The sequence below is a fragment of the Triplophysa rosa genome, linkage group LG14, assembly GCF_024868665.1.
Source record: "Triplophysa rosa linkage group LG14, Trosa_1v2, whole genome shotgun sequence".
NCBI classification, from domain to species: Eukaryota; Metazoa; Chordata; class Actinopteri; order Cypriniformes; family Nemacheilidae; genus Triplophysa; species Triplophysa rosa.
The window spans coordinates 20952268-20971710 of record NC_079903.1 but is presented as its reverse complement, the minus strand read 5'-3'; the positions used below and the strand labels follow the sequence as shown (position 1 = coordinate 20971710).

General features: G+C 39.2%; 1 protein-coding gene across 2 annotated transcripts in view; it reads right to left on the bottom strand.

Annotated features, from left to right (window-relative positions):
- The window catches only part of kmt2bb (lysine (K)-specific methyltransferase 2Bb), a 37628-nt gene extending 18641 nt beyond the window's left edge, over positions 1 to 18987 (bottom strand). Inside the window, exons 1-18 of one of the 2 annotated variants that reach the window (XM_057350374.1) lie at positions 18590 to 18987; positions 14517 to 14595; positions 11126 to 14254; positions 10794 to 11023; positions 10203 to 10307; positions 9788 to 9944; positions 8869 to 9079; positions 8505 to 8569; positions 8169 to 8423; positions 7035 to 7141; positions 6832 to 6942; positions 6060 to 6173; positions 3829 to 3975; positions 3567 to 3659; positions 3069 to 3186; positions 2249 to 2362; positions 343 to 545; positions 27 to 116 (exon numbers count right to left, since the gene is read on the bottom strand). In XM_057350374.1, the coding sequence (XP_057206357.1) occupies positions 27 to 116; positions 343 to 545; positions 2249 to 2362; positions 3069 to 3186; positions 3567 to 3659; positions 3829 to 3975; positions 6060 to 6173; positions 6832 to 6942; positions 7035 to 7141; positions 8169 to 8423; positions 8505 to 8569; positions 8869 to 9079; positions 9788 to 9944; positions 10203 to 10307; positions 10794 to 11023; positions 11126 to 14254; positions 14517 to 14595; positions 18590 to 18898 (5637 nt within the window). In that variant the 5' untranslated portion in view covers positions 18899 to 18987. The remainder of the gene's footprint in view (positions 1 to 26; positions 117 to 342; positions 546 to 2248; positions 2363 to 3068; positions 3187 to 3566; positions 3660 to 3828; positions 3976 to 6059; positions 6174 to 6831; positions 6943 to 7034; positions 7142 to 8168; positions 8424 to 8504; positions 8570 to 8868; positions 9080 to 9787; positions 9945 to 10202; positions 10308 to 10793; positions 11024 to 11125; positions 14255 to 14516; positions 14596 to 18589) is intronic. The other variant, XM_057350375.1, reaches the window with a different exon arrangement.
- Positions 18988 to 19443: the final 456 nt, after the last annotated feature.

Sequence of the window (19443 nt, the reverse complement as noted above, 5' to 3'; positions counted from 1 at the left end):
CTGAATTGACCACGTGAGATGCTAACCAGGGATGTGTACAAGCCTTCCTCAAACTTCATTCCAACGGCATTAAAGTCACACACAGCCTCAGTGTCTGGAGAACCCAGCGCGGCACACTACAAGACAAAAGAATCAAAGATTAAAAAGGTTCTGTATACACAGTTTCGTGTTTAACTTCAATTCATTATGTGTGTTAATGACTCCACAAGCACTACAGATTTGTTGTGCACTTTCGGTCGAGACTGTCAGCAGTCACTAGTATATCTAAACAGCATTTAAAGTGATATTATTAGACTAAAAACTAAATCAACTTAATAAGGGTCTTCTAGAAAAGACACGGACCCCCTTGCAGGTGACCAGGTGTTTTGTGAGGGTGGAGCTCAGCAGGCAAGACAGCACTTTCTCCAACCCGGCCCTGAGCTCCTGGTGGAGCACCTCCTTCCAGCCGGCTTCGCCGACCTCTCCGTCGGGCTGGGCTTGTATGCACGGCTGACAGCAGTAAACCACACTCTCGGGCAGACTGGATAAGATTTCATACAAGTCATCTGTGTGAAAATTCAGCATGACATTAGTCAGCAGACGTAAGAAAAATTTCCAAATGCTGACTCAAAATCTTCACGGGAATCACATTTCTCAACTTCTTCATCAGCACTAAATCAAATCGAAGAAAAAAGCCTGAGGTGTGTAAGAGAAATACTTAATTCATATTTTCCACGGTTTAGATAGAATAACATTAAACCCATCGAAACCATGAAATAACACAAATGTAGCTGTGGGAATTGTTGCGACTAAAAGCATCCAAAATAAATGAACTCTCAAATTTTTGCATTTTTGAAGTAGCCACACTTTCACTAGAATCGTACACTTTGCGTTTTTTCATCCAGCTTCTTGAGGTCTCGACATGGTAAGCTTTTTGTACAGTACTGAAGGAATTTCAGAACTTACTGATTGCTTTTTATTTATTATTTGGTCCAAATAATCCATTTCACAAATATTTTTAATAAAAATGAAGTTTTCTAATAAAATTAATTAATATGTTGGCACAATTAAATTTGTGTCAACAAAACAGATTTCAAACATTGAAGCACACACCTTCAGATTAATAGATTTTTAAGATCATGAGAAACATTTTTTTCAAGTGATCCTGACCGCTTGTGTTTACGATTTGACCTTTTCGTGCAAATATGAGTGCTTAGAAATGCAGAGGTGGGCAGTGGACAGAGTATTTTTACTCTCAAGTATTTGTAGTTTTTATCAAAATGTTTTTACTTTGAAAATGTTCTACTTTACTGCATTATAACGCATATATCATACTTTTTACTCCACTGCATTTCACAAATACACGTTTTTATTTACCTTTCATACTTAGGTACATTAAAAATCTAGCACTTTCATACATTTACTCAACGAGTTCACAAAAATACTTTTACTTGAGTTCAAGTCAGAAGCATGTTTTTGAAAAAAAAAAACATGTATTTATGAATAGTAGTGGAGTAAAGCAAATTTAGTACTAAGGCAATTTTTTAAAATTTTTAAGGGACACCCGCGGTGCGGTGTATGTGGATAGAAATGGCTCATTCTCAAGGTAATAAAAATATCAAGCTTAAATAAATGCTGTAGACGTATTGTTCATTGTTAGTTTATGTTATCTAATGCATTAACTAACATTACACCATGGTCTTTTTGAATACTCGATTCTGATTGGCTGGAAGGTGTGCATTAAAACCCTTTAATGCACAGGTAGCTCCAGTAAGTTTGATTACATTTGAAATTTAACTGACAAAATCACTGCAATTTTCACCTGTTTAATCAAAAATTTCACTGTAAACATCAATAAAAGATTTAACTTGGCAAATCACCAAATGCATTAAAGGGTTTTAATGAACGACGTGGAGGTCAAGAAGTGCATTATAATCCGCTATAATTCGCGTCGGGTGGTTCTTGGCCTCCACGTCGTGCATTAAAACCCATAATGCACGGCTAGCTGTAGATTATCACGCTTATACCATGGTCATTTGCCAAGTTAAATCTTTTATTGATGTTTACAATAACCCACGGCTAGCTGAGGATTATCCCTTACTTAACAAATACAATCTTTTTGTAAAGCGCTATCACTAAATACACTGCTTACGTATGCTGGTGAACAAAAGTGACAAGATTCAGGTGGCCAAACGGATCACGCCATCTCACCGTCCACTCATTAGGCCAATCTGTATAAAGACAGATGTTTCCAGGTTTGTTCACTCACCTGTCAGACCTTCACATTTAGCGTGGACCCAGTGGTTACATGTGGAACACTGCATCATCTGACTGTCATAGTCATTATCTTCATAACACTTGAAGCACATGGTGCAGTAGTTACCTATAAAAGACACATCGATCAAAGATATGTTTTGACACCTAAAGGTCAGCGACAGGCAGAAATGAGACAACAACACTTCAGTCTAGGGTTGGGGACATTTTTAAACCACTACAAATGAATGTGCTACAGCTCAATCTCGGTTTTTGTGGCACAATTTAATGACGTGAAAGTTAACTTCTGTCTTGCTTTTGGATATCAGCAAGCTAAACAAAAAAATATATATACGTCTAATAATTTGTGCTTTTATTATAATGCAGCTTTTGAAAACGAACTTTGAACGTATATTTATTTATATAAAGTACATTTATATCCTACACGCACTCAGAAGACCAAGTTTCATTATGTTGACGTACTGAAGCATGCATCCTGTGTCGTTTCCTGTATTTCAAGTGCAGTTTGTGCCATCTGTCATTACTTCTAGTAACCTTATCTTTCCACCCCGTTGACCGACAAGTTCAGGGTAAATGGTAAGATAAAAGTCACAGTGTCTAAGGTGAAGGCTTTAATTAACCAGCCATAAACATAACCTTTGTTTCTAATTGTTGCATCATTATTGGGATGTGTGCTAGAAGTCATGAGCTACTTTGACTGGATAAGTAATAAATATCTGATGGACATCATAAGGTCCTGATGTGGCTTGTGCAAGAATTAACTCAATAACGGCTCTATACAAGAATTTGGCCATTCGATCAGTAAGAAGCATCACCTTGATCGAATAACCGCGTGCAGTCGGGACACAGACCCTTGTCGTGATTCCACTCCGTGTCCCAGCTCTTCCCTGGAGTCACTCCACAACTTTTACACCTGATACAGGTCATACACACCTGAAAAACCAAACAGTGCCATTAAAAAAAACTTCCACAAAAATTGGACTTTTATGATATTTCTTTTGGCTTAAAGTGTTTAATCTGTCAAAAAAATCTCCAGACGTCTTTTCATAATTTCCAGAACATGTGAAAGCAAACACGTTTGGAAAGTCTGCATTTTTATTTGTGGGCATCAATTTATGTTCGGAGTGCTTTGGGAATATTATTATTATTCCACCTGGCCATAAACCGAAATGGCATTTTCCTCCTCAAGCTGCAGAGGCTTATAATGTCAGCTTGCTTTGACAAAAAAGCGATGCCAAGTAGAGTCAGCAAAAAACGGTGGTTACCTTTAAATCTCTGTGTGTCGAGGAAAGTACCCACGCGACTCAACTTACCCACGGCTTCTTACGTTTGTTGGGTTTGGGGTAGTTGGGGCCGAGACAGGCGGGGTGGTAACAATTCTGACACTTTTCACACTCCAGTAGAGGCTGTATTGAAATGAAGAATAGAAAACGGATTACTGACATCAATGCTGAGGAAGAACAATTCTGAAAAGGTATTTCCCCCAAAACAGCGAGAACTGTACATCACAAAATTTCCATACCAAAACTACTCTATAGATCACAATGCAAGAACACTGAGACACTTGCAAACTACCTTGGACTCTTTGTTCTTGCGTCCGCAGACCCTGCAGAACTTGCAGCGACGGCAGCACCAGTTCTCCTTGTTTTCCTCCAGGGGGCGCTCAGAAGGTTCCAAGCAGAACCGGTGAAACGTTTCACAGCATACCTGACAGTGCAGCATCTGTACAATGGCAGCGCAAATTCACTTAATACCAATTTGAAACAGTAGAACGTCCACAAAAACATCCCACTGAGAAGCGGTGACATCAGACTGTGGGGAAACATCAGTTAAAAACTGTAGATTTTGCGCTACAGCGAATTAAATTAGACTTTTTTTCCCCTGGATTTAGGCATGTCAAATCGATTAAGAGTTTAATCGATTAATACCTTTTAATCGAATAATCGCGATTAATTGGTTCCTACATAAAATTCTGTGTTGATATTAAAAAAGCATATATGGGCCATTCTACAGAATTCATGCAAACTGCTGTCCCACATAAAAAAACACATTTAAAAAGCATTCAAATCTAAATTGTTTAATAAGATCCTTCTATCATCTTTAGAAACCCACAATAATATTTATAAGATCAGTAAGCTTAATATATGTAAAAATCATAATTTATTGGTTACTTTCAATTGGGAGATGGGTGTCCCGAACGCAAACCCCTAAATTTCAACTTATGAAAATTATATTTAAAATTGTTTAGCATTTTTTTCCATTGTTGTTTTTAAAAATATATTTATTTTATTTTTAAATCATTAAACTATGTAAAAAATGTGTTCCGGATTTTCATGTCACTAAAGACACAATTGGCTGAGACAGATTTTAGCCAAAACCCCAACATTTTTGATCAAGAATCATTACTGTGTCCCTCTCTCTAATAGCTACACGGTGAGTAGATCGGTCTTATCATTTTGAAGTAAATGTGTTCAAAAGTCTGAAAATCTGTGTGTAACTTTAAGGAGCGTCACTACCAAACATTTTCTTTTCTGCAATTAAGCAAACTGTTTTGGGTGCTTTTCCGTCAAATTTAGTTTTTACGTGTGCATAAACTATATCTAACATATTTTACACATTATCCGATCTATCCTCAATGTACAGTATATGGGGGGCGGCAGTTCTTTAAATGGGTTTAACCACTGTATTAAATATTTACTGTCAGATGTGTGTCTGCTATATGTGCTGGCTGCATATGTGCAACATAGTTAGTTTGATTAACATAAAATGTTTGAAAGTCTGATTCAGCTGTGCAAATTAAATTTGTGATCGCTACCAAAACATTACCATCACTACTGAAAATGTGTGCGTCACGACCGAAACACAGGATGTTTTGTCAAAAATAAAGTATATTAAATGATCAACTAAGATGTTATGATAGTGTTTGGCTCAATGTATATATAAACTAATGAATCCTTAACTTTGAAATTGTTATGATCAATTTTATGCCATTTACAAAGAAAGATTGGATTCAAAATACAACAAATCTCATAAATTGCACTTGAAATATTGTTAAAATTGTAACTGATATTGATTTACATGTGGAAACATTTTTTAAAAATAGCAAAAAATATATTGGTAAGTCGGTAGTGGCAAATTTTGGGGAGAGGAAGAATTGTCCAAAACTTTCTGAAATTACAACATGAAAGTTAACTGCACAATTACTAGAAATGTGTTTTCTTTCTTTTCTTTTTTTCAAGATGTTTCCAACTCTGATTTTGCACCAATTCTGTAGAATTGCCCATGTATAAATGCATGCACATGCATGTATAAATATTAGGGCTGTCAAACGATTAATCGCGATTAATCGCATCCAGAATAAAAGTTTTTGTTTACATAATATATGTCTGTGTACTGTGCTTATTAATTTTGTATTTATTAACACAAAAACATAAACATACATGTATATATATTTAGGAAATATTTAGATGTATTTACTTATATTTACCAATAATTGAAATTATAAATAAACGTTTATAAAAAAAAATATTGTATATTTTTCTTAAATATATGCATGTATGTATGTGTTTATTAATTGAAAATTAATATGAACACTACACAGACATATATTATGTAAACACAAACTTTTATTCTGGATGTGATTAATCACGATTAATCGTTTGACAGCCCTAATAAATATAAATATACACAACACGCATATTATACAAACCCAAACTTTTTTAATCGATTAATCGTGATTCATTTTTGATGTTGTTCATAAGTGTTGAAAGAGGATTTGTCGGTGTAATGAAGGGCAGAGGACAAACCTCATGTTGGCCTTTACTGGCACACAGCAGGCAGACGTACTGGGGCACGAGAGGAACAGAGGTGAGGACGCTTAGACCTCCTGTCACCCAAACGCTTTGCAGACTACAGTCCTCCTGTTAAGAACGAAAGAGAAATGAGGATATGTCCGGCCTATGTGCTTTCAAAAGAAGATAAAGTTTGATGGTTGACTCCTTTAACATCCAAGCCTTTAGCCAGCCATTAAAAAGTTTTATAATTAGTGGAATACAAAACATGAATGGCTCCATACGATTAGAAAGTACTTCAAAGAAACATCAGAACTGTTGCACACTGAAGACAGTCCCTCCAAACACAACATGTGAAACAATGCCTTCTTTAATCATACTAAAACACATGTTGGACAGAAAGTGAGGGGAACATCTGGATGAACACAAACAATGACTTGTAACCAGATGGTGTGTGTTTACAATAAAAAGGAAGTTGTCTGATGAGTTATGGGCTGTTTTCGGCTGTCTTCGTTATCGTTGTATTTTGCACATGAAAGACTGAAGTATTTATATGGTGAAGATTTAACATCAGTGCGGCGGTTTTATTATTGGCCGGTTTAAACCTTTACAGTGATTTGTCCATTCAGAATTGTGTGCTGCCATCATGTGGCAAAACACATCAGTGCTAAAATCTGGAAGTATATGTGGACAACAGAAAACAGCCCTTGGTTTGCTTTCCTCGACCATGTCTCACTAATCTAAACAAACACCTTAAAACTGTGAGGGAAAGAAATGAGAACATTACCTTGAAATCCACACAGATCTTGTGCGTGGGTTCCTCTGGCTCAGTCTCTCTTTCTGCAAAACCGTTTGCGAGGGCTGCCAGAACGCTGGGTGGTGTCTGTTCCTGAGGACTCTATAAACGTAGGAACAATAGTTGTTTTCAGTGAGACGTTGATTGAATGAGCACGGCTTTGATTTCACCTGACGCTTGAACAATCTGAATACCTTCTCAACTTTACGCCTGATGGGCGGAACCCTGTTGAAGCCAGGTCTGCGATGTCGCACTCCTTCGTCAAAGGCGTCACCAATGAAGTCGTCCAATGACACAAAATCTGTGGTGCATTACACACAAATAGAATTAAAGCTTGGATAGAAAAATAAATAAATAGATTACATAAATGTAGAAAAGGTATTTAGAAAACTAGGAAAGAGCTGTTTAAAGCGGAGCTATCATGCTATGTCATGCATTCTGGCTTCTAGACGTGTCTGTTCACGGCATTTCAGTGATGGTTACAGTGATGGTTCATGTTATATAAATGGTGGATATAACGTTGGATTTGGAGATTGTTTTGAAACTGATAGATCACGCGGTCCCAGTGCTAAAAGATGCCGGACATGAACTGCATGCGGCAAGTCAAATTAGTCCCACCACCTCTAGCAGCTCGTGTTTTTATGGAAATGATCATACAGCTGTACCTCTCTTTTATAAATTTGATCAAACTAAATACTTTTCGAAGATAAGCCGTATGCAACACTACTGTATAGGCACTCAAGATGAATATGAGATGGGCAGAAACTGCCTGTGTTAGGCGATCTTTAATAACAAAATTAAGACCCCCATTAAAAGTTGTTCACTTTTTTATTAGTAAGGTGATGTTTGAAGAAGCCCCCATCAACCTAATAACTAAATACTAACATAACATAATAATATTGATTTTCTACTAAATAATATTATTATAAATAATATATTTTTAACTATTATTTTTTATTACATTACATTACATACATTTATTATATATTTTTGCATAAACAGTTTGATATAATAAAACTTAAAAAACAATCTAATTTAAATAATTGATCATATGAATAATAATAATAAAATTGAACTATTATTTAAAGTTAAAATTAACTTGAAATAAAAGCATCATCTTATAATCAAATTGTGTACCGCCCACTGGTGGTAAATGGGGGCAAAATAAGGAAAAACACTCTTCAGTTGAAAAAAGATTGTAAAAAATAAATTAAAAGGCTTAAGTGTTTGTATTTTTATTATAATTTAATAGAAATAAAGGCCAATAGAGGATAACAAAACCCAGCACCAATAGTATACACATTCTTCATTGACAGTTAATGTTTAACCTGCGTTACGAAGACCAGGAGTTCTCCTGCGTCCGGGAGAGGTGGAGTTCGAACCACCAATCCATTCCAAATCGGAGTCATAATCCAGCAGGTCGCAGTAGAAACGTGGTTTAACGTGCCGGCGTGGCTGTTTTCGCACAGATGGACTGTCACCCGGAGGAGTAGGGAACATCCGTCCGATTCCATCTGCGCCCTCGCCGTCTTCATTACTTGAGTGACCCGCGCTGATTGATGAACGGCGCTTCTTAATATTCCCTATGAACAGTGAGGCGCTCATCAACAACTTGCTCATCATAATAATTTCATTAAAAAAATGTATTCTCATACATTTCGTACCTTTTTGAAGCTTCCCACTCAGTCTCTTGGCCTTCCGTTCTTCAACTGCATCGCATCGCTTGTATCTTTAACAAAAAGAGTTATTCAATTTTCAGAAGAATTTTAAGAGCCTTGAACCGAGGAAACATTGAATGTACATGGTATTTCACATAGCTTATCTGTAAGAAATTCAAACCTGGCATGAGAAGAAACACTATACTTTAAACATGTAAGTATTAGCACTCAATGATTCATTGTACCCGGATGTATGGCGTGTTATCAGTTTTAGTGGTTCTTTTGGAAGAATAGCAAACCTCACCGTTGCAAGAATTGACCAATCAGAATCAAGCATTTCAGAGCCATGTGATAATCAACAAATACTTACACGCAACACTGGCGCTTTGTGTTGGGGCCGCCAAACTTGGGTTTGTCCAGGCAGTTCATGCACCTGCCACAGTCCTCCTCGTGGAGGCATCCCTTACACTCGCCACACCTTCGGTTTCGGTTGGCTAACAAATGAGCTCTACTTTTGCGGGACTTCGACGTTCGGTGCTCTTGTGTGACGGGGCTTTCTGGATCAGAGTGAGACTCGACACCTGCCATAAAAAAAACATCACGACCTCAATGCACGACTAAAAAAGATCTAGATAACATCCCCACATATCCTGACCAAAAGAACTGAAAAGAAAATTAAAGAACATAGGTCATTTCCTATAACAACGACAATAAGCAAGAAGCGTTTGTATAATCTCAAAGGTATGCAAACAAGAAATTACCTAAGCAAATCACGGTAACCTATTATACTAGTACTCAAGTGTTTGCATTATCTGTTTAACTTGAGTTTGAAGGGACACTTCACCAAAAAAATGAAAATTCTGTCATCATTTACTCACCGTCGAGTTGTTCCAAATCTGTATCAATTTCTTTGTTCTGATGAACAAGGAAGAATGCTTATAACCAAACCGATCTTGCCCCCCCATTGACTCCCATAGTAGGAAAAATTACTTTATCATTTTTTTGTTCTGTTGAACGCAAAGTAAGACATTTAGAAGAATGTAGGACAGCAAACAGTTCTGGGGCACTTTAGACTAACATTGTGTATTTTCCTACTATGGTCGTCAATGATGGGCGAAATCTGTCTGGTTACAATCATTCTTCTAAATATCTTTCTCTGTGTTCATCAGAACAAAGACATTGATAGAGATTTGGAACTCGAAGGCGAGTAAACGATGACAGAAATTTCATTTTTGGGTGAAGTGTCCCTTCACGTATTTTGAGCAGTTTTGCAGAGTACGTGCCTGTACCTTTCTCTGCAGGTGAAGGAGATATGTCTGATCTCTCGTGCAGGGGTAGAGCGCTCAGTCGCGGGATGTCATCAGGGACCATGGCACGAGGCTGCCCTAAAACCACAGCCGCTGCCCTGCAAACATGTTTAATGCGGGGTCCTCCTCTGGCAGGCTCCTTCGGGACAGAATAAAGTGAAACAAAAACTCATGAGAATATCTCTTCAGTAATACTGACACTGTTCATTTATGATGCTAACTTATGAGGTACACCTGTACGCATTACAATGAAAGAGCCAAAACAATTATTGAGAGAAAAATGATTTGCTTATGTTGATTTTCATTTGAAAGCAACATAAAGATATAAGACGAATCAAACAAAAATCTACTGAAATGTTTCTAACAGTTTGTTCTGTTTTAAAAGCATGTGACGCACCTGCTCCGGAGAGACGTCGGTCTTGTTGGGACAGGCATTCTCACGACGCTCCTTTGGTTTTCGTCTCTGCCTCTTTGTTGATGTGATTCTACCTTCCGGAAGGAACTAAACAAAACCAGGTGTGATAAAAGATTACAAATAACTGTTAATGGCACTTCAATTCAATCTGACTAAAAATCATAAACTGAGCAAAATCGGTTGAAGAGTATAAGCCAATTATATTTGGTCAATATAACCTTGGGCTATTGGCATTTAGTACACAAATACAATTTAGAAAAGCTGCTTGATTTAAAATCAGCTATTGCAAGAAAAACGCTGATAAAACAAACCAAAATTAAGTTCATATTCCCTTTATAAATTTATATTTGATATATAAAGCGTCGACATTGGAATTACTTGAGTTTTTTTCTAAATGTGTATGTTTAATGTTTTATCATTTAAAATCCAATACGAGTTAATGTGGTCAATAAAATATATGTGACATCAAAAAAGGTTGTCATGATTTCTTATTTACATACATTTTCTTTTATCCAAAGGTTTAAATAAGTGAGCAAATGAAAAAGATCAGCATTAGAAAGGAAAAATACTTGCATTGTATGATTTGTAGTTTAATGGATTTACCCCAGATGATTTCAGATGTTTCTGTTGATCTATTTTGATGAGTTGGACCTTTGCTTTCTTGAGAAGGTTGAACATCCGCTTGTTAGCTCCTGTAAGGCGAGGCCGATGAGAGGCGGCTTTCTCTTCAGCATCAACAACATTTTCAGAAGCTTCCTCTGAATTCAGACTCTTTGATTCTGCGAGATGCATTTTCTCAAAATCTGAGATATAAAAAAGAAAATAGGGTTAAGGGCATAACACCAATGACGACCACGTTAATCAATTTCGTTTGTCCTCTAATGTATAAATGTTTATGTACCCACCTTTACATTTATTGGGAAGCGAGATGTCTGTATGAATGGAGAATTCATCTGGCAGTTCATCCTCTTGGATGTCCCTTGTCTTGTGTTGCGCTAGCAACTTGGAACTAAGCGCTCGGACACAGATGGAGACTTTGCGAACAACCCCAGGGGTGTTGAGATCCTCGATTTTAAGTTTAGCTTTTTCTTTCTTCATATTTTTGAGAGATTGAAATAAACTGGCCTCCTCTTCCAACGCGATCTTCTGTGCCTTGGCAGGCGATGAAACAACCGTTTTCGTTTCGGTTGCCGGAGTCTTTTTACGATTCGTAAGACCTTGTTTGAGTTTTAGCTTCTTGTGTAACTTTAATTTTGATGATTGCGCTTTAAACTTTGTGGATTTTTTCTTCTTTTGGAGAGGATCGAGAAAAGCGTCCATTGGAAAATCTTTGGCAGATAACAAGGTCTCCAGCTCTTTGTCGAGGTCTTCATTGAAATTGAACACATCCTCGACAGCAGGTTCCAAAACACCCCATTTGAAACCAGGATCTCTGAGAAGCGAGCGCCTTTTACCAGATGGCGTTTCCACACTGAAATTCTCAGCGTCGGCCGGTTTCGGTTTCGATTCCACAGATGAAGATAAATCGAGATCGATGTGACTTTCACCCAGATCATCCTCTTCATCCTGAGACGGAAGGGATTCAGGCTCACCTCTTTCACTAGAATCATGTCGCTTTGTTCTCGGTTGTAGTCCCAGCTTCTTTTGGGAGTTCCTGCGGGGCAGTTCCGACATACCAACATCATCCATGAACCTCTTTGGCGTCTTGATGACCCGAGAAGATCGGGCACTCACAACTGGCATTATGAAATGTCTGATGTTTTTCAAAAACTTCGTTTTGCTAGGCTGAACGTCTTGGTCCTCTGCTTTCTCGGTCACAGAATCAACCTTGTCTACCTGCTCGGAAATCTGCTCTTCGTTGGTGTTCTCCAGTTGCTTTGAAATGAGCTTGACTCTTTTTCTTTTACCCCCGATGGACTGAATTAGTTTCCTCTTGAACTTTGTTGAAAATAGTCGCTTGGGCTCTCCAACATCTGTGCCAACCATTGGAGGACAACCTTCAGTAACTTCACTAACCAACTCCTTCGGTCTCATTCTTGGATTTTTTAACCTGCGGCCGATCAAAGCCCTCCGTTTACGTCTGACATGTTTAATCCGCCGTCTCGCAGGACGAGGAACCAGCGGCTGATCTCTTTCCGAAGTCCCTAAAACCTCTTCCATCTCAGTTGAGGCCGATGTCTCCTCCACTTTTATCTCGCGCTGGGTTTCCATCACTTCGAGTGAAAGATTGGTTGGTGTTGATTCAACAGTTTGTTCAATTGTCTGTGGCTCAGCTGCTTCGGGTATCTGTGGTTCTGTACTTGATGGAATTGAACGTTTTCCTCTTTTATGCTTAACTTCATGCGACTGCATTTTTGGTTTCGGTTCTAAAGGCGCTGGCACTTTCGATACCGGCGATACTAGCGTATCGTCCACCCGAGTCTCAACTTCAGCTGCGATTTCAGAAGCGCCGTTGTCTTTCGACTGATTTGTTTTACACCTCCGTCTGTAAATGGTCCAGTGTTTGTGTTTTCCACGCTTCTTCCGGGCTGTGTTTTGGCGTAGCCTGTTCCTTATTTTATGGGCAGGAGCGGCTCTTATTTTCAAAACGTTCTCCATCTCCTCTGGATTCTCTTCAACTTTTGCAGAGAGTTCCTTTATTTCGGGTGATGTCGTGACTTGTTGAATCAAGAAGGATTGCTTCAAACTGTTGTTTTTGCCGGGTGAGGAGACAACCTTTATTTGAAGCGGAGGAACAATATCTCTACTCGTCATATCGTCGGGGTCTGTCTGAGTGGATTCTTCTGGATGTGCTTGTGTAGTTGTTTCAGACCTTTCAAGGACCTCCACGTTTTCCTCTTTTGAGGTTTTCTCAACTTCCTCAAATGTTGTTAAACTCTCTGGGTTCTCAGAAATTGTGGTGTTCGAAGGTTCCTCCGAGGTTTGCTGCACCTGTGTGTCTGTCTCCGACGTCTTGGAAGGTGAGGATTCTGCTTCTTTAGAAATGTTTTCGCCCTCAACAGGTTTAGAAGGAGGTTCTGCTTCTTTGATGGGGCTTTCTTGCGTTTTACATAGATTGTCTTGGGTGTCTTTGCTTTTGCTTTTGCTTTTAACCAGTGTAAGAGTCCAAACAAACTTGCAGCGTTTCTTGCGAGATCTGGCTTTAGGGTTTCGTATCCTGGTCAGCTTCATACCTGGAATCCCAACAAATTCACTGTTGAACGAGAGCTTCTCATCAGCAGGAGCTATGGCTGATTCCTGATTCCTTTCAGATTCCTTGTGGTTCTTCTTTTTTTTCTTCTTTTTCTTTTTTGAGGGTGACCTGGATTCTTCAACAGTTGAGACTTCCAACAACGATTCGGCCAAACTCGGGTTCCCAGACTCCTGTGCAGAATTGGAGGACCTTCTGCGTTGTCTCCGAATCACAAGCTTATTTAATTCAGCACCCTCTTGTGCTGGGTTTTCCTCAGCTTTTGACTCTGTACTTTCAACTGGCAGTAAATTCTGAGGCTTTCGCGTTGATTTTCTCAACTTTGGTTTTTGGTCGGCCACCTCAGGATCTGTTTGTGGAGCACATTCTGGTTTCTTGTCTGCAGATCTTCCTCGTCTTCTGGTACAAGTCTCCTTTTTCGGCTCACCTGCACTGTTTTCAATGGCTGGTACGGCGGTCTTTAATTTCACATGAGCACTTGAGATTTGTGCACATTGATCCTCTGTGACTTCAGATTTGAATTTGATTCCCTTCCGTTTTTTACCAGATTTCTGTTGTGAGGAGGGGACTGTAGTCTTTTTAGTCACCAGCTTGATGGTAATCCTCGGAGTTGACTGAGGTGCTTGTTTTGCCGACCCTCTTTTTCTTCTGGTTTTGGAGGATGTTTTGGATTCTTCTGCACCACCGACACCATCATCTACCACAGGGTCCTTTAGAGGCTCTTGACTGTGAAGTTGCTGAGCAGAATCACTTTGAGAATCTTGTGGACCTGTGTTTTTCAATACAGTCGCTGCAGGAGGTGGCCTTTGACGTATCCTCTTTGACTTCGATGAAACACGATCACCTGGATGCAAATAAAAAAAAAACTTACATTCGATTTCAATTATCATTCAACACAGTGCACGTGAATTATCAAGTAGTCAAAACAAATTTAGTGAAGTGTTTACATAAATTCTATACATGAAAAACAGTAACAATTTTTATTAAAAAGTGAACAGCTCCTAAAAACGTAGATTAAATCACATGTAAGATCAAAATATACTAAGCAAACACAATTAAATAAAACTTTTTAAGAATCTCTTAAGTGCATCTAAAGCCACACTTACGTTTGCAAGGATTTCGTCCAGGGCCAACTGGGGCGCTGACGTCTTCCTTTTCAACTTTAAAACCTTTGAATTCAGCTCCCTTAAAATCAAAAGCAGTGAGCTTAAACACATTTAAATAAAACAAGTTTTTTAGTAAATGTTTATTTAGTGTTTATTCTTTGGATGAAGCATAATTTTGTGTAAACATAAATTAATGTAGGCATACACAATGTGGCATAATATTTTACAGAATTTAAATAGCATTACAGACAAAAATGTAGAATTCCTGTAAATAACTTTTTGTTATCATTGTTTTCTTAATTGTATATAAAAAGTTTTAAGTAAGGCTGATTTTTTTAGAAAGAGAAGCACACCATATAATTACACAAGCATGCATTGAAAGATTATTCCTAAAAGTATTCAGCATAAAATCACATAACTGAAGGTGACATCAGGTGAACATCTGAGATCTCTTGTTAACAACATAACACATGTAAACAGAATGCAGTAATGACAAAGATTTGAAGGGAGACGTCATTTGTCTTTCAACATTATGCCGACTGTATGAAACAACCAGACTGGAACAAACTTCACTCAGGGCTCTAAAGTGCGACCAATTTGGTCGCACGTGCGACCTTATTTCTCAATAGTGCGACTAAAAAAAATCTGAGGTCGCACCGGTGCGACTAAAAAATATCTGAGGTCGCACCGGTGCGACCAGCCTTTCGAGGGAGAAAAGAAGTCTCCGCGACTCTGAAAGTCTCCCTGTGATTCAACAACAGACACACATTAGGCCCATATCGTGGTCTAAACCAATCAGAGATAGTGAAGGGCGGACCCTGGTCCAGATATTCCTGTACATGTGTGTACCAGCGGTCTCGTTAACCGAAAATTCTCTGTCATTGACGATTTTTTTTACCAGTGACTGAAAAATCTGAAGGCCGTCCGTCCGTCATTTTGACGGATTACAATGAGGGCAATGTGTAACTCCCCGTTTGCCTTCATTAGAGCGTGATATGCTCGCGAAGGGGCGTGCGTGTTTTCACCTGTCATTGTTACTGACTAGACATATGTGATGCGATCTGGGAAAACCTGTTGGATGTCACGCTGGGACGCGGGAAAGACAGTTCACCTATCAAAGTAAACCACATAACATGAAGAACGAAGGAGTATCAATGCACATATCCCACCAGTCCTGTGTAAACTACGCCATGCAAAGTTTTTTTATACAATGTTTTCGTGAGATGACAGAGCTCCCCGTCTGCAGCACTGGGAGTTATCCCCGGACCGCGATCGCAAAACACCGCGACACTATGCACATGATAAACAACGTAAACCTTGCTTCACTGCTTATTAGTTGTTGTCCGTAATGTTTGCTAGTTTCCTTGTGCAGTGAATGATAATGGCAGAGCTCTCGTTCTTTAAGTGTGCCCGCACCATTTTCCTTACTTTCGTTTTATTCAAACGGTTTTGTACAGTATTTTTATAGACTTCAACACTAGGAAATGTTTTTTTATTAAATTGTTATTAGAGTAAGTCTTTTAGCACTGTAAAGTGACTTTTACTTGTGATACTGGACTGGAAGAGAGGTGAGGAGCCTATAGGCCCGTCAGTTAAACAGAGTGGATGTAGCGCAGATGATGAGAGAAGATGAAAAGAACGATTGACAACTTTTTCGTGAATAATGTTAAGTTAAGGCCTGATCGGTCCGAAAATCATAAGCAATGCTCTGACACGGAGCCATCAACCTCCCAGGTTATGTCTAGCCCTGGTCCATTTATCTTGAGATGTTTTAAGTTTAAATTTCAGTTCAGTGAAGCACTTTAAGCACCAACACTTTTTCCGTAAGTTACCTTTCTTGTAGAATTGTGCTTCAAATAAAGAACTTTATGTTGACCAGATTGTTAGTTAATCATTTACAAGTCAATTTTGCCTATATGGACAGCGATTTTAAAAAAAGGGAACTGGTAAAACTGCGGTGTTATATGCGATGCGGTTGAAAATTTGGGTGCACCTAACTTTTGTGCTGGTGCACCTAACTGTGCGTTCAGACTGCCGCCGTCGAGAGCGTCAAAGTGGCCGGAAGTCATTCATTTTCAATGTGAGCCGGCAGCGGCGCGGCGCGTCTTGGCCGGTGAGGGCGTCAAGGAGAGTTGAAATCAGGTCAACTTTATGGTAATGAGCTATGACGCGGTTCGGCGGCAACCAATCGGAACGTTGAAGTCCACCGCTTGAGAGGATTCCAGAGAACGCAGCACTGTAAACTTTGGTCTACGTCAGAGCGCCAGAGCGTCCACGAATCTTTCTACAGCGTTGTTGGCAGGGCGCCCAGTGCGCTTTTTGACGCTCTCGACGGCGGCGGTCTGAACGCACAGTAAGAAAAAAAGTTAGGCGCACCAGTGCAACCAGTGCAAAAAGTTAGTCTAGAGCCCTGTTCACTACTCTGTTGTGTGAAACAACACAACTGAAACAACTGCACTGTCACCCACTCTGATGAACCTGAAAATAACTGAGTACTTTTTCAGTATTATGAAAAAAAAAACATTTAGGGGTAGTTTCCCAGACAGGGCTTAAGCCTAGTCCCAGACTAACTTAAATGTTAGAGGTGTCTTGATCAAAAACAACTTGCACTATCTTAAAATATATCAGTGCATTTGTTTTGTCTCAATATGCACACTAATGTTTTTTTGTAAAGTATGTTTTTTTAAAAGTGATTTAAACGTCCTAGTTTAACTAAGGCCTAGTCCTGGTTTAAACTTATCCCTGGCCGGGAAACCGCACCTTAGAGTGTAAGAGTTCACAAATAAGAATTTTCTTTTTCAAAACTAAGTTCGCACATTCAAAAACTAACCAACATCAAGCACTATAAAAACCGCATGTTATCAATGAGGAAACTTTTAAACTTTACAAATTAAAAAACTCTGCAAACACTTTATATAGACATTCACAGAAGCTGTTTAAAGAACCGGTAAACTCCAGTTGATGCACACAGCTGATGACCCCAATTTTATTTCAAAAGAACAAACTTCACAAAGTTTTGATGTTCTAAGTATTAATTCCATTTTTTTTCCATTCAAGCTGCATGTTTCTGCACACAGAAAGCAACACAAAGTTGCCATAGCACATTTCCACCTCAGTGATATCTGACGCCTAGCAGCATAAATGCAAAAAACAAAGCGTTCCCACGAATTTGTCCAATGAATTTGAAACGTCTCATCCACATTTTATACAGCGTGGACCAACAAAAAGCGATTTCTATTCAATTCACTTAAATATTTTGAGCCAAATTTCCGTAACTTTTTTAAAAAATGTCGATTGCCGTGACTTTTCGAGGCTTAAAGCACAACTTCGATATGTTAACATTATCCATGACTGTTAGCTAACAACAGGTTCACAAGCATGCACACTGAGAATGAAGACGAACAAAGCATGCAACCTGAAAAACAGCAACCCCTCAGGAGGAGAACACATAAAAACATGTTTAAATCTTGCTGTGATCCCTGATTTCCATACATAGCTAACTAACATCATTGTCATTTACTGCAGGTGACCCAAGCACACAGCATGGTCTCACAAGCAATCTGTCACAAGAATCAAATCCAGCAAATAGCATGCATGTTCAAAAATGAGGAAAAGACCCATATTCAAAACAAAACCCACACCAATGACCTAAACAATGTACCAGCTACAGTCGTGTGACTTAAGAAAGCATAATGCAAACTCCATTGACCCTGATGCCATTGTAAGCTACAATGCTACAGTAATTACCCCCTCCCCCTCCGCATTATAATGCAACGCTTTAATGCATACGCGGAAATATTGCGTTTAAAACAGAACGTGCGAATGAACACAACCGGGACCTTAAACAGCACCACTGCGGCCACAATGCCTCCCGTGCACCCCTTTAAACACTTTAAATACCCATTTAACACGGGCCGGTGCGCTGTTGCTCGCATGTCCATTTTGTTGAACGCAGCTGGCGAGTGCAGATGCACTAAACTTACATTACTGTTTCTTCCTATGCAACACGGCCACGCAAAACAAGGCCACGATCGTGTCGTGTACAACAACCACAACTTGACGCATGCACCCACCTCGTCGCTTCCACTGGAGCTGTATCCAGCCTCTCCCAGGCTCTTGTAGCTCGCCTCGATCCCGAGCAGGCGCAAGTGGGACTGGTCCTCGTTCAGCGCAAACACCAGGCAAGTGGGCCTCGGGCCTCCGCTGGAGGAGACCTCGTCTTGATCTGTCCCGGTGCGGCCGAGCTGCCATCGCTTCTCCGAACGCAAACGGCTCCGCGACGACCATGGGCGACCGGGGAAGCGACCCCGCGCCGCGCCCACGCCGCCTGCGCCGACAACGGCAGCCGCGGTTGCTGATCCGCATCCCGCTGCCGCCATCATAGCTTCAACAACAACACCGATAGATAGAAACTCAGGGTGAGAGAAGAGGGAAAGCGCCAGATTGGGAGGGGGGACGACGTGCGTTGCATTATGGGAGATGTATGCTAAGAATGACATAATGTACCGCTCTAATAAGACTGCTTAAGATTTAATTATACATTTAAAACTTGAGTATTCATTTCAGGTCACAGGTCAGGTTTTATTTTATTTGTGTTTATTTTTTGTTAAATTGTTTCCTATTTGTATTACTAAATGTTAAGGCATCCTTTTGTTTATTTAGGTAAACATGGACTACATGTTTTCTTACTTTGCTGTTCCAGGCAGATTTTTGTATTTCTGAATCCTTTGCATTTCGTTGTGTTTTCAATTAAATAACGATATATGTTTGTAAAAGACAAATTTAAAATAATGCCGAATATTGACGCTTTAGCATTGTAAAAGATTATATATTTTACTTTGGTGTAAAATTTCAAACGTGACTATTTTAAATATGGCTGTTAATACTTTAATAATGTAATGCATATAAATGTACAAAACATAACACA